Genomic DNA, 21,134 nt, shown 5'->3' with positions numbered 1-21,134 from the left:
GCACTGTTAATTTAAAGAATTTAATTTTCCCTAGAATGTTTAAGATTTGTTTAGTTGAAACATCATTGTGTTAGATACTAATTTAACAGAGTAAAAGTTTAGTTTTGATTCAAATGCATTATATTTAAACCAACAATTTCATTATTCTTTCTCCCACGTTTCTAATCTAGTCTGTAACCAATGAACCTCACTTGTCATGTCATGTGACAAACAAAATGGCACCATCTGTTTATATCTTTCTTCAATGTTGAATTTGCATGCAAACTGAAGTTTTCTAAGACAAACAGGACAAAGGAATAATGGATGTCTATCAGCTTCTTCCAAACTGTTTGATCCATTCATCAAACACTCGTAGAATACACAATGTCTTAATCCGAACATGTGTCCAATCTCATGACACATTGTCTTACAGATTCTTTTGATTATCATTGATTTTCCATCTTCTTCTCTGAAAAAATAAACACCCTACATTATCATATATTATAGGTTTTCAACAGTCTTCAATGAAAGTCAAGATACATTAATATATTTTTATTCATTGATAGTTTGGTGGTAAAAAACTATTAAAATCATTCCATTTGCTTAATTTCACTGTGTGAAAACTATGCAGTTGCGTAGAACATTGTCATGTTATATGACTTTTTCAACCTCCACATTGAGACAAAACTATCTCTGAACTCTCTTGTTGTGATAAAATATTCTTGACTTTAACACAACATGGGATTTTGGGTACAGTTGTGCAGCTGGGATTTAAAAAACACCCCCCATTCATATATTGAATAATTGTGAAATCCCTACCTATACATATATTTCACAGCGAAATCATAACCCATTCATATATTTATCAGCTCAAATAGTACATTTATGTGTCAATAAATTTCAGCAGATGTGGAAATTTTAATGACAAAGATTTTGGGAAATTCAGTGAAGATCGTTGCACAACAAACTGAAAAATTATGACCCATTGATATATCACAATTGGTCAATTACTACCTATTGATATATTTCCTCGGTAAAATTGCACCCCATTAATATATTTGACGTATCAAAAAGGGACCCATTCCAGCGGCACATATGTATATACCTTCATATAGGAAGAGACCCCCCCGTGCTTTTACATACAGCAATGAATCCTCATAAAATTAGTTTAACCATTCCATTTATTCATGCAAATTTCCTTATTCAACAACCTCCTTAGTTACAACTTTATATATATATATATATCATAAAGGAATTTTGTGTAGATAGCAAAACGTCAATACATGTAGTCACTAGAAATGATGATAAAGCCTTCACTGAGGAAATAAACAAACAACCCTACAGATTACACAATTTATTAATATTACATATGTTGCACTAAAATAAAGTGATTTTTTTGTGTATTTATTAAGATTTTGGGGTAACACAACATGAAGAATAAAAAGGTATACTATCCAAATGTTAATTGATTGGGAAGAGGTTCCAGTAGCTACATATTTATTTTTAATACTGTGTAACACTAAATAACAAGGGGGCAATATTAAACCTAAGCTGTGGAATAATGTTAGACAATGGTCCCTAAAATGTTAAACCTAAGCTGAGGAATAACATTCGACATTGGTCCCTAAAATGTTAAACCTAAGCTGAGGAATAATGTTAGACAATGGTCCCTAAATTGTTTAACTGAATTCTAAAGATAAAGCAACATTAACCCACTAAAAAGCAGAGGTGAAGTCACGTTTTATTACAACTTCAAGTACACACTTACATTTCAATTACACTAAATTGATAGCTTTGTTTTACAAATACTGGGCATGATATTTACCTTTCTTTTTCATAAACTGATGTCTCAGTCTTTCCAAAATTACTGAGATAGCGAGCTATTGAACACACACCACATTTTCCTGATAAAACTGCATGTCCAAAGAGATTAGATGATGTTTCATGGTATAAATCACACATTGTAATTCCCACGGCACAGAATGCATCACTTGGCACCAATGGGTTCATAATGTCAACAATGCTATGAGCATCTGCCTGATACACTTCATCTATTCTATTGGTAACCTCGGCACTTAAATTCTTTCTTTTCATAGTCTTCACTGGGAGTTGAAAGAAAATTTCTGCGAATGTTTTTAGAGGGCCTAGAATTTCCTTAGGCACATGTTCTTCTGCAAAGAATATCGGGAAAATATATATTGTTCTAAATCTTCCAAATGGCATTGCAATACCACACTGGAGCCACTGTATAAATGATTGACTTGGTTCTTTGTTCTTTGCCAACCAATCATCTTTTCTGCCTTTTTTCTTCTTTTCAAACCACGTAGAGTCTGGGAGATGTAAATTACATTATTATATTAGAAGTGGAGGGCTCTAGGAAGGGGATATGGGTGAATAATATCTTTCTTTCTATTTTTCATTCTTCTCTCTTCCCTCTACTACTTCACTTCTTCGATCCCATCTTTTCCAGTTTCACTGTCTTTAGTTATTTTTGAAATCACAATTAAAAACAGGAGGGGAGAAGTTAATGTCTTAGTTCATTTTAAAAAGGTTAACACTATAAGTATAGTATAAGATTATTCTATCATTGTTCTAGCTATTTTGGTTTCACTTTTAATAATTATCTTAGATTTTGATTTGAGGAGTAGTGCACTGCTTGAAACTTGTTGCAGAATGAAATTCCGAAGTCACATCTTGTGTTCATGCTTGTAAATGAAAAGAAGTTATTTATAAATTTGTCCATACAAAAGTCTTTTTTTTATTTAACTTCATCAGGAACTCTCAAACCCAAAAATTGGAAGCCAAGGATGAAAAAAAACTTTAGAATATTTATGAAGCTATATGACAAAAATGGATTTAAAGAATATCCAAACCTGTCTACGATTTACTTTTCCTCAAGATATTTATCAATGAAATATAGACACAGGTAGTCAAGTTACAAAATGAGGTGAACGTGTATAATCAAGAAAATAACTTGTATTGTGCATGGTGCATGAATCTTCTATGTTCTAAAAATATCATGGATGCCATTATTAATAAGACTAAAGTAATATTTAAAACTAGATTTTCCTTCATTTGTCCATTATTGCAGTTGAATCAACTACTATAAATTATATGGTTTGCTACTGACCCCCTACGGATCCATAGAGGGTTAGTAAAATCCATAGGGGATGAGGCCGAAGGCCGAATAACCTATGTATTTTACTCACCCTCTATGGTCCGTAGGGGGTCCGTAGTGAACCGTATAACGAATTTATCACGCAAGGGACTTTTCATGCAGCGTTTTGTAGAAAAAGAAACAATGAAAAACAACAAAATAAATAGATGATGTCACCATTAACAGTAGCGTGACGTTATGAACCCCCTATGAAATTTACTAACCCCCTACGGATCCATAGGGGGTCAGCACGTGACGGCATTAAACCAATCACAACGTCATAAATTTACCCACGTAGTGATAAATTATATGATGCATTGTTTGATTTTTAGCTCCCACTGCAAAATGAATACAATATTTAGCTTCCATTCAGTGCTAACAAACAGTGTCAATAAAAGTTATCATGTAAGAGTAAGATTTAGACAACCTATTATTTGGATGTATCACTTTTTGGTTTCGTTTCAAAGAAATGAACAACTTACATGGAATGAAATATTTTACAAAATCCAAGGGTAAATCTGCTCCTCTCTTTGGGTACTTATCTTTGTACTTCATAACATACACTACATCTTTGTACTTCAGACCATACTCTTCATTCGTAGAAGAACCCTAAAAAAGTTCAAGCCTTGATTAGACTTCTGTATGCATTGTTACTTGGTATGCTGTTATTTTTACAACAATATGTTTGTCTTTGTGTAAGTGGTATGATTTCAATAATACATGTGATATACATAATGCTTGTCATGGTACTATCAGGCAAAAGAGATTGCATATTTATTGCTCATCTGGTCAGGAAGGAGATGAGATCTATTTCTTACTCAAGTGTACAAAATGTCAATGCTATTTGTTTACATTGTCTTAATTTCACTGTAATATGTTGATTCATATAATATATGCAAAAAATATCTTTTTTAGTTCTGGCTAATTGTGGTTTACAGGAACATTTGACATACTCTAAATATTCTTAAATGATTTTGTAGTATTAAATCTCAGATTGTTTTATTGCAGTTAATTACAATTCCTCATGTAATTGTTGTAATGTGTAATTGAGATGTTTTTCAATACTTCAATCATACTTGGAAGAAGGTGTGTAATTACATTTCAATAACATCATTTAAAAAAATAAAATGCCTGAAAAAATCTATACAGGTATTTTAATCAAGATTAGTACAGATAGATTTTCTCTAATTGTAAAAAATCCATGAGAATAGCATTATTTATACGAATATGGCAATATCTGAACGTATTAATGTAATGTAAATATAATTTATTTCTGGTATAAAACTATTAACTTTACACAATGAACACATTATTGTCACTTCTATAATAATTTCTCCCTTGACTTTTTTATTCTCTGTCTATTCATTCCTTTTTATGCCCCACCTAGGGGCCTTATGTTTTTCAGTCTGTGGGTCCGTCCGTTTGTCCGTCTGTCCCGCTTCAGGTTAAAGTTTTTGGTGAAGGTAGTTTTTGATGAAGTTGAAGTCCAATCAACTTGAAACTTAGTACACATGTTCCCTATGATATGATCTTTCTAATTTTAATGCCAAATTAGAGGTTTGACCCCAATTTCACGGTCCACTGAACATAGAAAATGATAGTGCGAGTGGGGCATCCGTGTACTATGGACACATTCTTGTTAGAAAAAGAGGTGGAAGATATTATTTAAAGAAATGTGATGTCTGAACATCTTTTACCTTACAACTAAATATTCAGGATATTAATTAAGACCATCAAACCCAAAAGTAATCAGGTGGTGTAAATTACCATTGATTGCAAATCACTTGTTTTATAATTTGATTTGAGAATTGCCAAAACTTTTGTTCTTTGTTCCAATCTACTTGGATATTTTGCTACTGATATTCTATAAAAACAAGAAACATTAAAGCAAGATGTTTACACTAACTTGACTAAGTATGTAAGGGTTATATCATAGCAGTAATACTAGGTCAGGAGCCTGTTGTCCAGTAGTTGTCGTTTGTTGGTGTGGTTCATAAGTGTTTCTTGTTTCTCGTTTTTTATATAGATTAGACCGTTGGTTTGCCTGTTTGAATTGTTTTACATTAGTCATTTTGGGGCCCTTTATAGCTTGCTGTTTGGTGTGAGCCAAGGCTCTGTGTTGAAGGCAGTACTTTGACCTATAATTGTTTACTTTTTATACGACCGCAAAAAATTTTGTGGTCGTATATTGGTATGACGTTGGCGTCGTCGTCGTCGGCGTCGTCGGCCGAATACACATTGGTTTTCGCACTCTAACTTTAGTTTAAGTGAATGGATCTTTTTGAAATTTGACCATAAGGTTAAATACCACAAAAGGAAGGTTGGGATTGATTTTGGGGGTTATGGTACCAACAGTTAAGGAATTAGGGGCCAAAAAGGGGCCAAAAATAAGCATTTTCTAGTTTCCAGACAATAACTGTGGAACGGTGTATGGATCTCTCTGAAATTATACTACAAGTTTCCATACCACCAAGGATGGTTAGGATTTGCTTTGGGGGGTTATGGCTCAAACCGTTTAGGAATTAGGGGCAAAAAAGGGGGAAAAACAAGGTTGTCCTGGTTAATGGACAAATACTTTAGTACAAAACATAATTTAAAGCAGTGTAAGGGAGATAAATCAAATACATCATTGAAATTATCTCCCTTACACTGCTTTTAAATTATGTATAAAGTAATGGTTAATGAACAATAAAGATAATTTAAAACAGTGTAAGGGAGGTAATCCAAATACAACGTTTTGGTTACTTCCCTTACACTGCTTTTAAATTATGTTTAAAGAAATGCATATTTATAAAGGAAGACCAGTAAAAATATCTGCAAATGTTGCATCTTTTTTTTTTACAAAAAAATCCATATGAAAGATTTGACACTATATTTTTAATTCTATTATAAAATAGATTAAGTTAGCACTATGGTAAATTTAAATGGGTAATTATGGTTGCCAACTCCATTGGAAATTTGAATTGAGATTATGGCCATATCTTGAGGGAAAGAATTTTTGGGGTGGGAAAAAGGGGGGGGGGGATAAAAAGAAATTGTGGGGGGTCAATTTTTTCTCATTTCAGATTTCAGAAATTAAAAAGAATTATTCTTCAAATATTATTTTTTTTTCAAATTTCAAATATTGAAAAATTTCAAGAAGTAATCTTTAATTGCACAGTATGGCGCATTAGATTTGTAAAATCTTTGATCACATTTATTTATTTGTTATGCCGAATCTAACAGTGTATTTAGATTTTTAATTTTGGGTCCAGTTTTCAAATTGGTCTACATTAAGGTCCAAAGGGTCCAAAATTCAACTTTGTTCGATTTTAGCAAAAATTGAATATATGAGGTTCTTTGATATGCTGAATCTAAACGTGTATTTAGATTTTTATACGACCGCAAAAAAATTTTGTGGTCGTATATTGGTATGACGTTGGCGTCGTCGTCGTCGTCCGAATACATATTGGTTTTCGCACTCTAACTTTAGTTTAAGTGAATGGATCTTTTTGAAATTTGACCATAAGGTTAAATACCACAAAAGGAAGGTTGGGATTGATTTTGGGGGTTATGGTACCAACAGTTAAGGAATTAGAGGCCAAAAAGGGGCCAAAAATGAGCATTTTCTAGTTTCCAGACAATAACTGTGGAACGGTGTATGGATCTCTCTGAAATTATACTACAAGTTTCCATACCACAAAGGGATGGTTAGGATTTGCTTTGGGGGGTTATGGCTCAAACCGTTTAGGAATTAGGGGCAAAAAAGGGGGAAAAACAAGGTTGTCCTGGTTAATGGACAAATACTTTAGTACAAAACATAATTTAAAGCAGTGTAAGGGAGATAAATCAAATACATCATTGAAATTATCTCCCTTACACTGCTTTTAAATTATGTATAAAGTAATGGTTAATGAACAATAAAGATAATCTAAAACAGTGTAAGGGAGGTAATCCAAATACAACGTTTTGGTTACTTCCCTTACTCTGCTTTTAAATTATGTTTAAAGAAATGCATATTTATAAAGGAAGACCAGTAAAAATATCTGCAAATGTTTTCATCTTTTTTTTTTACAAAAAAATCCATATGAAAGATTTGACACTATATTTTTATTAATTCTATTATAAAATAGATTAAGTTAGCACTATGGTAAATTTAAATGGGTAATTATGGTTGCCAACTCCATTGGAAATTTGAATTGAGATTATGACCATATCTTGAGGGAAAGATTTTTTTGGGGGGAAAAAGGGGGGGGGGGATAAAAAGAAATTGTGGGGGGCCAATTTTTTCTCATTTCAGATTTCAGAAATTAAAAAGAATTATTCTTCAAACATTATTTTTTTTTCAAATTTCAAATATTGAAAAATTTCAAGAAGTAATCTTTAATTGCACAGTATGGCGCATTAGATTTGTAAAATCTTTGATCACATTTATTTATTTGTTATGCCGAATCTAACAGTGTATTTAGATTTTTAATTTTGGGTCCAGTTTTCAAATTGGTCTACATTAATGTCCAAAGGGTCCAAAATTAAACTTTGTTTGATTTTAGCAAAAATTGAATATATGAGGTTCCTTGATATGCTGAATCTAAACATGTATTTAGATTTTTGATTTGTAGGCCCCGCTATCAAATTGGTTCATATTGAGGTCAAAAGGGTCCAAAATTAAACTTTGTTTGATTTCATCGAAAATTGAATTATTGGGGTTCTTTGATATGCCAAATCTAACCGTGTTTTTAGATTTTTAATTTGGGTCCCGTTTTTTAAATTGGTCTTCATTGAGGTCCAAAGGGTCCAAAATTAAACTTAGTTTGATTTTAACAAAAATTGAATTCTTGGGGTTCTTTGATATGCTGAATCTAAACATGTATTTAGATTTTTGATTATGGGCCCAGTTTTCAAGTTGGTCCAAGTTGGGGTCCAAAATTAAACTTTTTTTGATTTCAACAAAAATTGAATATATGGGGTTCTTTGATATGCTGAATCTAACCATGAATTTAGAATTTTTATTTGTGGGCCCCGCTATCAAATTGGTTCATATTGAGGTCAAAAGGGTCCAAAATTTAACTTTGTTTGATTTCATCAAAAATTGAATTATTGGGGTTCTTTGATATTCCAAATCTAACCGTGTATTTAGATTTTTAATTTTAAGTCCCGTTTTTTAAATTGGTCTACATTAAGGTCCAAAGGGTCCAAAATTAAACTGAGTTTGATTTTAGCAAAAATTGAATTCTTGGGGTTCTTTGATATGCTGAATCTAAACATGTGTTTAGATTTTTGATTATGGGCCCAGTTTTCAAGTTTGTCCAAGTTGGGGTCCAAAATTAAACTTTGTTTGATTTTAACAAAAATTGAATATATGGTGTTCTTTGATATGCTGAATCTAACCATGTATTTTGATTTCGGACATTGGACCATAATAGGTAAATTAAAAAAATTCAAGTTCTTAGACCACATTCTTTCTGTGTCAGAAACCTATGCTGTGTCAAATATTTAATAACAATCCAAATTCAGAGCTGTATCAAGCTTGAATGTTGTGTCCATACTTGCCCCAACTGTTCAGGGTTCGACCTCTGCGGTCGTATCAAGCTGCGCCCCAGCGAAGCATTTTATTGATTTTTGGCCCAGTTTTCAAGTTGGTCCAAATTAGGGTCCAAAATTAAACTTTGTTTGATTTCAACAAAAATTGAATATATGAGGTTCTTTGATATGCTGAATCTAACCATGTATTTAGATTTTTTATTTGTGGACCCCGTTATCAAATTGGTTCATATTGAGGTCAAAAGGGTCCAAAATTTAACTTTGTTTGATTTCATCTAAAATTGAATTATTGGGGTTCTTTGATGTTCCAAATCTAACCGTGTATTTAGATTTTTAATTTTGGGTCCTGTTTTTTTAAATTGGTCTACATTAAGGTCCAAAGGGTCCAAAATTAAACTTAGTTTGATTTTAACAAAAATTGAATTCTTGGGGTTCTTTGATATGCTGAATCTAAACATGTGTTTAGATTTTTGATTATGGGCCCAGTTTTCAAGTTGGTCCAAGATAGGGTCCAGTTTTTAAACTTTGTTTGATTTCAACAAAAATTGAATATATGGGGTTCTTTGATATGCTGAATCTAAACATGTATTTAGATTTTTGATTATGGGCCCAGTTTTCAAGTTGGTCCAAATTGGGGTCCAAAATTAAACTTTGTTTGATTTCAACAAAAATTGAATATATGAGGTTCTTTGATATGCTGAATCTAACCATGTATTTAGATTTTTTATTTGTGGGCCCCGCTATCAAATTGGTTCATATTGAGGTCAAAAGGGTCCAAAATTAAACTTTGTTTGATTTCATCAAAAATTGAATTATTGGGGTTCTTTGATAAGCCAAATCTAACCGTGTTTTTAGATTTTTAATTTGGGTCCCGTTTATTAAATTGGTCTTCATTGAGGTCCAAAGGGTCCAAAATTAAACTTAGTTTGATTTTAACAAAAATTGAATTCTTAGGGTTCTTTGATATGCTGAATCTAAACATGTGTTTAGATTTTTGATTATGGGCCCAGTTTTCAAGTTTGTCCAAGTTGGGGTCCAAAATTAAACTTTGTTTGATTTTAACAAAAATTGAATATATGGGGTTCTTTGATATGCTGAATCTAACCATGTATTTTGATTTTGGACATTGGACCATAATAGGTAAATTAAAAAAATTCAAGTTCTTAGACCACATTCTTTCTGTGTCAGAAACCTATGCTGTGTCAAATATTTAATAACAATCCAAATTCAGAGCTGTATCAAGCTTGAATGTTGTGTCCATACTTGCCCCAACTGTTCAGGGTTCGACCTCTGCGGTCATATCAAGCTGCGCCCCAGCGAAGCATTTTATTATACATTGTGACTTGGATGGAGAGTTGTCTCATTGGCGCTCATACCACATCTTTTTATTTATATATACACAAGCTAAGCATAACCTATTGGCACATATACAAGTATCCTGAAAATTACTTAAATGAACATATTTAATAAAATAGTTTTTAAGATGTATTTTGATAAAAAAAAATTGTAATTTAATTAATTACATTGCTAAACATGGTGTAATTATTTTTTAACTGACGGTTTTTGTAGTGTAATTTTGAAGTTTAATCTAATTAATAACATTTCAATGTAATTGCCTCATCCCTGCTTTGGTAATACTGAGACTACTATAACACAATAGTGTTATAGTAGTCTCAGGGTAATACCAGAGACTTAAATGTATTACATGTCTCTGGTAATACTGAACAATATCAATACCTCCACAAACAAAGTGAGTGTTATACTGCAATCACCTTGTCCTTTTGTCAGTCCATCACCTTCGTTACATATTACTCATCTGTATAAAGGAATGACTTTATATTATAACCCCACTCTAGGAATGAGAGTATGTTACAATCACATTGTCAGTCTGTTCGTTCAACAGGTTTTTAGTCACATTTTTCTCTGGAACTACATAACAGAACGACTTTAGTTAGAATAATGACAATGACAAGTTGGAATGTGTGAGCACTTTTCAGATCTGTAAGATACCGTATTCCTGTTTGATGATACTTTGATTTTTTCAGTATGTTGAATGAACTTACAAATTTGTCATCAATTATTTCTCCAATACTATTGAACACAATGACTTCATATTTGGTCACCAACTAAACAGTGATGAGTTGAATCGTCTTGTTCTTTTCAGATCTTTCAGACACCTACTTCATGTTTTCTGATCCCTTAAGTTACGAATGGGGTATCTTGATCTTGATATGGTACGGTGACACGCCCGATGGACATTATTACACCGAGCATCCGTCCATATCCATTGGTCCAAATACCCACCCCTCCCTAACAATATCTGCAAATGATCTGACTCGGTCTGTTGAAGATTCTATCATGTCAAACATATCCAGTGGCATTGAGTTCCAGTCCTTAATAGTATTCGCTCTGTAGACATACAGGCTTTATTGTTTAGTCCTTTGTGCAGAAGTATTAGCCTACTCTGTGTTCTCTTGTATCTTTGATGGTGAATTGAGCTGTTTCAGAATCGCTGTCATTGATCCAGGTTTATAATCTTGCTCTTTTGAAAATGACTAGTGTAAGACAATTCAAACAGGAAAACCAACGGTCTAATCTATATAAAAAACCATTGAACAACAGGCTCCTGACTTAGGACAGGTGCATACAAATGCCCTGTAGTTCAACATTACAACATAACAAGACACACTATAAAATATCAATTGAAATGCCTTTTGAAATTCAAGTATATAGATGTCAGTCTGTTTCCTGTTGTCTATGGAAGTTGCCCAGTCGTGTATTACACTCACTAGTTGTGTCTCACAACTATGATGTTTTCTGGCAGCATGCTGTCTATTGTTGAGTATATTTTGGTCTTTAAAGTGTTGCATCAAGTTTGAGCATATGATGTGTTCTAGTAGTTTACATGTTACTAGTATACAGGTTAGTGATACTGGTCGATAAGTACTTGGGTATCGTTCTTTTTAAAGAGGGGGTAGATTTTCGCCATTCATGAGAGATGGTACCACAACTGAGGGATTGTTGAAAAGAAGTCAGTTAGGATATATGATATCTCTGTTGACATTTCCTTCAATACACGGGGATGGATGCCGTCAGGTCCAATTGCTTTGGTGGCATTATATTTTTAGCATCTTTTTTACTCCTTTGTTGGTTACATTGATGTTCCTCATTTTGCTAGATGATGATCTAGTATAAGGTTTAGAGACAAACTTTTTTTCTGTAAAAAGGCTTGTAAATTGTTGATTTAAAGCTTCAGCTTTCTCGCTGTTGGTTTCGGCGATTTTTCTATTTTTGGTTTGTAGTGGTGAAATCCCTTATTTTTCTGCTTTCTGCTATTGATGCATTTCCAAAATGGTTTAGTAGCTTGTCTGATATCTCCTATCATGTTGTTAACATAGTTGTCATGGGCTGATTTGACCTCTTCATTTATGGTGTTCCTGATGGTTTTCCTTTTTTCATTTAGCCTTGGACTCTTGTAATTAGCATGGGCTCTGTTCTTTCGTTTTATTGATTGTTTTTTTTTTGCTGGTGTTATTCCAGGGTAATGATTTCTTTCCCCGCAAGTTTAGTTGATACACTATTCTTAGTTTTTTTTGAAATGATTTTTTAAAATCAATTCCCAATTGGCCTCCACTGATCCGATTGTTTGGGTGGCCGTTGAAGTAACAATCTGCAGAAAATTTTTGCATCTTCTCTCATCTGGTTGTAATCTCCCTTTGAGTACTGGAAAAAGTTCTCTTTGAACTAGTTTTATCGGAACTTCACCCGAGTACCCTATACTATATCATGGTCGCTGAATTTATCTGGTGCGTGTACGTTGATTGGCCTAGCAAAGTTTTTATGAGCAGGTCTAGAGTGTTTTCATCTCTTGTCGGGAAGTGTACTAGTTGATTAGCACTTGCTTCGTTCAATATATCTATCAATGTCTGACCCTAGCTACCAGCAAGATCGGAGTTGATATCTATGTTCATTTTGGTCTCCCAGTTGATTTGACGGTAGTTGAAATCCCCAAGACGATGTATTTGAGGATTACAATTACGTATGCCCTGTGCTTTTATCTGGTTGAATTGTTCTTTCAGTAAATTTATGTGATCAGCAGCTAGCGCTGGTGCATCTGGTGGCCTGTACCAGCTACCTATGAAATGAGGTTTTCCATTAATTGTGATTTTGCTTCAGGTTGATTCTGATCCATTTTGAAGCTTATTCATTTATGCTGAGTCAATGTTTGATTTTTACAAGCAGCATAGTGCCTCCAACTTTTGCTGTTCTGTCGTTGCGGTATATGTCACATCCTAATAAGTCTGGAATGAGTTCTTTGGATTTATACTGCTATCAGTTTTTGTTTCTTGTATCGGTACTTTTTCTGGATTTTCTATCGACAAGTACCCTTGTAGTTCCCGTGTTTTACCTCCTATTCCGTTCATCTTCCTGACTATATAATTTAGCGGTACATGCACGCTCCTTTGTTTGATGGACCATAATTGTGGAATAGTACCTCGTATTGGCTTCTTGTTTCTATACTTGAAGCTACACTTGTGAATGAAGTTGCCTGAAAAAGTTGGTGTCATTACAAGATGGCCATATTCAGGTGCAATTCGTAGTCTGGATAACTGTTTTCATCTCACTCACTATGGCGCAGGTGTTGTGTATTCATAGCTTACATTCGTCGCATTCAGTGGCTGGCGGCTCTGAGTTCAGGATGCTTAATGTGCATACCACATGGAGCTGCCCACTTTGTACAGAACCATTTGTCTTTGCTATTTTGCAGTTCGCTATATTTTTTGTTGTCTATAGATGCATATCTAGCATGAATCCAAGTCGCACTCATCGCACATGATATCTGTATTTCCTCTTCTCACTAGTTTCCTACAGATCGCACAGTTGTTTTTTTTGTAGGACCGGGGTTTAATTCGATGTCTCCGGATAATATTAAAAGGGCATGAATTATAGCAGTCTTACCACATCTCCTTTTTTATATTGTAGGGTATTTGTTGCACTAGTAGGTTCCATCTCCTTTTTATGCCATGGTGTGCAAGACATATGTTAAAGTAAACATACCATGGTGTCTGTTGTATTGTGGCGTATACTGACCTCTCTGTGCTTGTGAGGTTTTTTCCTTCATGGTTGAGTACTGAATCTAGGTGTACCCACTTTTCGATGACGACTGTGATCAAAATTATAGCAATTTCAATGTGCATATACTGGTATTTCTGTTCTCAGACTGTGATAAGATAAACTCACCATCAATGTCCATCTAATGCTACACAGTGGAAAGGTATTTGAAACAGTTATCCAAATGATTGCGTATGTAAACAAAATTTATGCTAGCACTGCACGACAACACGTGCATTCTTCTTTATTATGGCAAAAGAAATACTGTCATCGAAGGCCAAATGAAGACCAAGTATAGACCACTCATATCTGTTTTTCAGTCAAAACAAAACAATGCCAAATTATTTTTATTTGCTAAAAAACACGGCATTGTTTCACGATTCAGAAATAACAATTGTTAGCAGTAAACATTTTACGTTTTTACAAGTTTACCCTTGCCATTCCCTTATGTAAAGTGAGTCCAATTGCCTCAAAGTGGTTATGTTCTGAACAAACTTTTGCCTTTGCCATTTTAAAGTCTAAAAATACGTTCGATCGTTTACATTTTTGTTATGACAACTAAACGAAAATGAAAGAAGCGATATCCGCTTATAACAAAACTAGTATTTACACACCGTGCTTGTCTTTATGATAGAGGAAATAATCAGTATGACATGTGTGTACTGAGCCTAGCATGAATAAAGTAGACTTTTCATACGCTTGTTTGGATTATTTGGACAAGGACGTAAATTTAAGTAATAAAGTAATGTGTTTTTTACACAGACATAGACTGTTTTTGTCAATTTTGGTAAAACTTGTCGGAATTTTGGTTTGAAATGTTGATTTGACTTTCAACTATTTTGATCAGAGTGGACACGATGAGACCTATGCTGACAAAACGCGCTTCTCTCGTAGGCCTTATAAATTACATGACAAGTCTGGCATTTGGCCACTTTTCCTTCCCACAATTCAATCAAAGTACTTCATGTACTAGGTGTGCCAGTTTTCCTGCGGAAGGAAGTTATTATAACCCGGAAGATTTTGACAAATGTGAATTAGAAATAAAGCAAATTCAGACAATATATTTAAGTGCTATAGTGACAATTTGTTAATCCGTTTATATCACCTTTTACCTTTCTATGTGTTTAATTAATTCTATTGTTAAATATATGTTTGTCGTAATGGAAATCACATTGACGATGACAAGTTGATCCGTTGGACACTTAATTCTTTTCTATATAAAGATACTGATTTTTAGCTCACCGTTCCAAAGGAACGGTGAGCTTTAGCCATCACTTTGCGTCCGTCGTCGTCTGTCGTCGTCGTCGTCGTCCGTCGTCCGTCTGGTGTAAACTATTTCAAACATCTTCTCTGAAACCACTGAACCAATTCCAACCAAACTTAAGCTGAATGGTCCTTAGGGTATCTAGAATAAAGTTTGTGTTTTATTTTCTGTTTCGTCAAAAAACATGGCAGCCATGGCTAAAAATAGAACATGGGGTAAAATGCAGATTTTGGCTTATATCTCAAAAACCAACAAATCTGACATGGGGTAAAAGTGTTCATAAGGTAAAGTTCTATCAGCCCTGAAATTTTCAGATAAATCTAATAACTCATTGTTGGGTTGCTGCCACTAAATTGGTAATTTTAAGGAAATTTTGCAGTTTTTGGTTATTATCTTGGAAAGTATTAATGATAAAGATAAACTGTAAACAGCAATAAGGTTCAGCAAAGTAAAATCTACAAATAAGTTTTATATGACCAAAATTGTCAATTGACCCCTTAAAGAGTTATTGCCCTTAAGGACAATTTTACACAATTTGTTTATCATGTTTTCAAACTTTAAAAAATCTTCTCCTCTGAAACCACTGAATCAATTCCAACCAAACTTAAGCTGAATGATCCTTAGGGTATCTAGAATAAAGTTTGTGTTTTATTTTCTGTTTCGTCAAAAAACATGGCCGCCATGGATAAAATTAGAACATAGGGATAAAATGCATTTTTTGGCTTATATCTAAAAAACTAAAGGAGCTAGAACAAATCTGACAGGGGTAAAAGTGTTTATTAGGTGAAGTTCTATCAGCCCTGAAATTTTCAGATGAATCTAATAACCCATTGTTGGGTTGCTGCCACTAAATTGGTAATTGTAAGGAAATTTTGCAGTTTTTGGTTATTATCTTGAATAGTATTAATGATAAAGATAAATTGTAACCAGCAAATATGTTCAGCAAAGTAAGATCTACAAATAAGTTTATATGACCAAAATTGTCAATTGACCCCTTAAGGACTATTGCCCTTTGAGGACAATTTTACACAATTTGTTTATCATGTTTTCTAACTTTAAAAAATCTTCTCCTTTGAAACTTGAATCAATTTCAGCCAAACTTGGGCTGAATGAGTTTTAGAGTATCTAGTATAAATTTTGTATTTTATTTTCTTGTACGTCAAGAAACATAGCCACTATGGGTAAAATGTATTTCTTTGCTTTTGGGGAAAATATGACAGATACAAAGAACATCTCAATGGAATTTTTAAGCCACTCATTAATAATTATACTAAAAAGCAGAAATAATCGTTGATGAAAGATTTAAGCAAAAAATTGCAGGTGAGCGATTCAGGCTCTTGAGAGCCTCTTGTTATATATGTTTTTTTTTATGTTATTTTGAAGTGAGTTTAGGTCTTAGGTCTGGTACTGTTCGGACCAGTCACCTTGCTAATAAAGTTTAAATTATTGGTATTTCATCTTTGAATTACTATAGGGCCGGAAAACTCCCGATTATATTATCTCCGGTCACTCCGGCTTCCTCAACCAATAAAAAACTGGCCGCCACAATATAGACAAGAGTGGTGAAAGTTTCGTTAATCACCAAAAATCAGTTAACTAATCCAGATTGTATGTCATTGTTTATATATATACACATCTAAATATGTTTCAGATGTTTTCGTTTTTCCCTCAGCGGGATTCGAACCCCTACTCCTATGACATCGTGATAACATCGCCTGCACGGTCTCCAGCGCAGGGGATAGAAGTGGTCTTGGACGCTGGACAGTGTATGCGATGTTGCCACGATATCACAGTCACAGGGATTTAAATACGTCTGAGGGGAGAACGCAATTGCCAAATTTACAGGTTAACATTGTTGGGCTAACTTGCTTTTAGACAAAGTATGTATATCCATTTGCCTTATATTTTGTAACCAAAGAAATATAAAGAGAAAAAGTTTCAAGGGAGATCATTCGAATCTTAATGAACATTTTCAGTTAGGGGACGACCATTTGTAATTCGGGGTTGGGGTGGAGAGGAGGATTTTGAAAATAAATAAGTTGGCCTGGTAAGAAATGAAAATTAAAAAACTTTCCACCAGACAGGATGAAAATGAATATTCTGCAACACGAACAATGACAAAATGCCGGAATCAAATATGTTCAAAAGTTGAAATAAACTACCGCGAAAAAAAATAAGCATGCGTAGCAACAGATGAAAATAAATGATCAATCCGGGAAAAAAAATCTTCCTCCTCCTTATTTGTGAAGTAGATTTCCCTTTGAGTGCAAATAATAATCGAGATTTAAAAATATGTGAGATAGTGATACATGTAGATTAAACAAATTAATAATTTGGTAGTCCAGACTTCAGCAATTATTTTGTCTCGGCTGCGCCTAATATGGCAAAGGCGAAACATTGGGTACACTATTATTAATATCCTGGCGTCGTATTCATGAACACATAATGCTTAGATTTTGATAAGACCCATATACATGCGTCATCACATTTGCAACATCACCCAAACTGCTTGCGGTATACATATGAGAACCTGGTCAGATGTCATGCTGCAGTGAATTTAAAGTCTTAATAAGTTTTCTGGTTTGGAGTGTTTATGAAATGTTTCTGATATACCATTGACGTATGGTATGCATGTGTAAACATATCCATGTACTTGAGGTTCTGTCTTTTCAGTCATGATTCAGTGACTGGATTTTTATAATGTTTAAATGCTATGTTCTTCTGATTAGGTTGTAAATGATATACTATTCTGATTTTCTGTGTATAATTACGATTGTCCAATTATGTATGATAAACTGTTGCACTAGCATCTGTCAGGTCCGACTATTTCTTGCTTCAGCGATACAATGTTGGAATTTCAGTTTTCTGATTTGCTGTGTTAGTTAATTGGTATTAAAACATCTATTGGTCCCATGCAGTTGTAAAGAAATACTTTTACGAGTCAGTGGAAATTTTTGACTGCTGCATTCACAGGTGCCTGGGGCATGAACCCCCTTTTTCTATTCATTTTTTGTCGAGCCTGCGACTTTTGTCGCAGAAAGCTCGACTTAGGGATAGTGATCCAGCGGCGGCGGTGGCGGCGTTAACTAAATTCTTAAAAGCTTAATATTTTAGAAGGTAGAAGACCTGGATGCTTCATACTTTGTATATAGATGCCTTATGATATGAAATTTCCGTCTGTCATATGTCCATTGTCCTTGACCTCATTTTTATTGTTTCAGTGACTACTTGAAAAAAAAGTTAAGAATTTTTGAAATGTTAATGTCTCTCTTATTAATATTAATATGATAATTATATTTGGTACGTGCGTACCTTGCAAGGTCCTCATGCCTGATGGACAGTTTTCACTTGACCTCGACCTCATTTCATGGATCAGTGAACAAGGTTAAGTTTTCGTGGTCAAGTCGATATCTCAGATACTATACGCAATAGGTCTACTATATTTGGTGTATGTAATGATTGTAAGGTGTACATGTCCAAATGGCAGGTGTCATCTGACCTTGACCTCATTTTCATGGTTCAGTGGTTATAGTTTAGTTTTTGTGTTTTTGTCTGTTTTTCTATTACTGTGTGCAGTAGGTTTACTATATTTGGTGTACGGAAATATTTTACGATGTACATGTCAGTCTGGCAGGTTTTATTTGACCTTGACCTCATTTTCACAGTTCATTGCTCAATGTTAAGTTTTTGTGTTTTTGGTCTGTTTTTCTTATACTGTATGCAGTAGGTCAACTATATTTGGTGTATGATAATATTTTACGATGTACATGTCAGTCTGGCAGGTTTTATTTGACCTTGACCTCATTTTTACAGTTCATTGCTCAATGTTAAGTTTTTGTGTTTTGGTCTGTTTTTCTAATACTGTATGCAAAAGGTCAACTATATTAGGTGTATGGAAATATTTTACGATGTAGATGTCAGTCTGGCAGGTTTTATTTGACCTTGACCTCATTTTCATGGTCCGTTGCTTATATATTTAGTTTTTGTGTTTTGTTCTGTTTTTCTTAAACTTTAAGCAATAGGTCAACTATATTTGGTGTATGGAATGATTGTAAGGTGTTTATGTCTGTCTGGCAGGTATTATCTGACCTTCACCTCATTTTCATGGTTCATTGGTCAATGTTCAGTTTTCCTGGTTAACTTTTGCGGTCGTATATTGGTGTCACATCGTCGTCGTCGGCGTCGTCGTCGTCGGCGTCGTCGTCGTCAGCGTCGTCCGAAATCATTTGGTTTCCGGACAATAACTATAGTAAATGTAAATAGAAATCTATGAAATTTAAGTACAAGGTTTATAACCACAATGGAAGGTTGGGATTGATTTTGGGGGTTATAGTCCTAACAGTTTAGGAATGAGGGGCCAAAAAGGGGCCCAATTAAGCATTTTTCTAGTTTCCAGACAATAACTTATGGAACGGTATATGGATCTCTCTGAAATTATACCACAAGTTTCCATACCACAAAGGGATGGTAAGGATTGGCTTTGGAGGGTTATGGCTCAAACCGTTTAGGAATTGGGGGCAAAAAGGGGAAAAACAGGGGTTTCGTGGTTAATGGACAATTAAAAAAAGTACTATGTTAAGTTTGGATTACCTTCCTTACACTGCTTTTGAATTATGTATAAAGAAATGTTGTATTGTCTTGAGGTGATTAGCTGTCAATTTATTTTTAGAAGTTACTATTTAAAAATGCTGATTAAGGAATATTTAATATATTAATTTTAGCCATGAATAAGTATGTCATTTTCTATTTTAAGATTTTTATGATGTATTTCAATAGGTAATTATGGTTGCAAACTCCATTGGAAATTTGAATTGAGATTATGACCATATCTTGAGGGAAAGAATTTTTTTTTTTGGAAAAGGGGGGTGGGGTAAAAAAAAATTGGGGGGGGGGGGGGTAAAAAAGAAATTGTGAGGGGGGGGACAATTTTTTCTCATTTCAGATTTCAAAAATTGAAAAGAAAATTTCTTCAAATATTTTTTTTTTTTTTAAAGGGGGTGGGGGTCAATTCGCAACAGCATAGTGTATTGCACAAAAGCAAAAAATTGAATATAAATTCAAATCATATAACCAATTCTAAGTTCTTTGACTTCAGTTATTCTGTGTCAGTAAACTATTATGTGTCAAATATTTAATTACAATCCAAATTCAGACCTGTATCAAGCGCGAATATTGTGTCCATTTTTGCCCCAACTGTTCAGGGTTGGACCTCTGCTGTCGTATCCAGCTGCGCTCGGCGAAGCAATTTATTGTTAGATACTATAAGCAATAGGTCAACTACTTTTGATGCATGGAATGATTTTAAGGTGTACATGTCTGTCTGGCAGGGTTCGTCTGACCTGACTTCATTTTCATGGTTCATTGGTCAATATAGAATTTCCATGGTTTGGTCTGTTTCTTTTATACTATAAGTAATAGGTCATCTATATTCTGTGTATGGAATGATTGTATTTAGGTGTACATGTATTTCTGGCTTGGTTTATCTGGCCTTGACCTCATTTTCTGGGATCATAAATGTTAATATGTAAAACTTTATATGTAGGACTATCAACATAAAATCAATGGCCAGTATAGTAGGAAGACATTGCAGCGTGTGCACTCTTGTTTTTTTGTCTTTTAAGAATTTTTTAATTAAATTTTTCCATCATTTTCGACTTGTATCCTTATTTCATTTAAAATTCAAAAATGATATCAATGACCATGTTGTAACAAGGTTATACACTTTTTGAAAAAGTGTCGAAAATAAATTGGGGAAAGTGTCGGAAGGTAATTATAGATGTGAGTGTGTCATTTTATAAACATAATTAGAAGACTAGTAGTTCCATACCATATAAACATTTGATTTTGATTAATCACACCTTAAAGGGTCATTAGCTACGAGATATAGAAAATGAAAGTGGAATAGTGAAATAATAATTCATTTTGTCAAAATAAGCTAAGAAACATCGTTGATGCATTATTCATTTGCATGTGACCTTCAATTAAACCCCTTAGCTGGAGATGGGTTACGCATGTATTAATCTATTAAACGGAAAAGATAGTCAACATTGAAAGTCAAACAAGGATGAACCATTTGGTTGACTGATTTGATCCACAAAAAAT

General features: G+C 33.9%; 1 protein-coding gene across 1 annotated transcript in view; it reads right to left on the bottom strand.

Moving 5' to 3' along the window:
- Positions 1-25: 25 nt before the first annotated feature.
- LOC127701803 (uncharacterized) overlaps positions 26-21,134 on the bottom strand; it is a 30,522-nt gene continuing 9,413 nt past the window's right edge. The window contains exons 5-8 of the mRNA XM_052205768.1: positions 14,201-14,305; positions 3,619-3,745; positions 1,805-2,309; positions 26-448 (exon numbers count right to left, since the gene is read on the bottom strand). Of these exons, the coding sequence (XP_052061728.1) occupies positions 142-448; positions 1,805-2,309; positions 3,619-3,745; positions 14,201-14,305 (1,044 nt within the window). The 3' untranslated portion in view covers positions 26-141. The remainder of the gene's footprint in view (positions 449-1,804; positions 2,310-3,618; positions 3,746-14,200; positions 14,306-21,134) is intronic.

This window comes from Mytilus californianus, unplaced genomic scaffold, assembly GCF_021869535.1.
Source record: "Mytilus californianus isolate M0D057914Y unplaced genomic scaffold, xbMytCali1.0.p SCAF_5, whole genome shotgun sequence".
Lineage (NCBI taxonomy): Eukaryota > Metazoa > Mollusca > Bivalvia > Mytilida > Mytilidae > Mytilus > Mytilus californianus.
The sequence above is the reverse complement of the archived record's forward strand: the minus strand, read 5'-3'. Positions and strand labels throughout refer to the sequence as shown.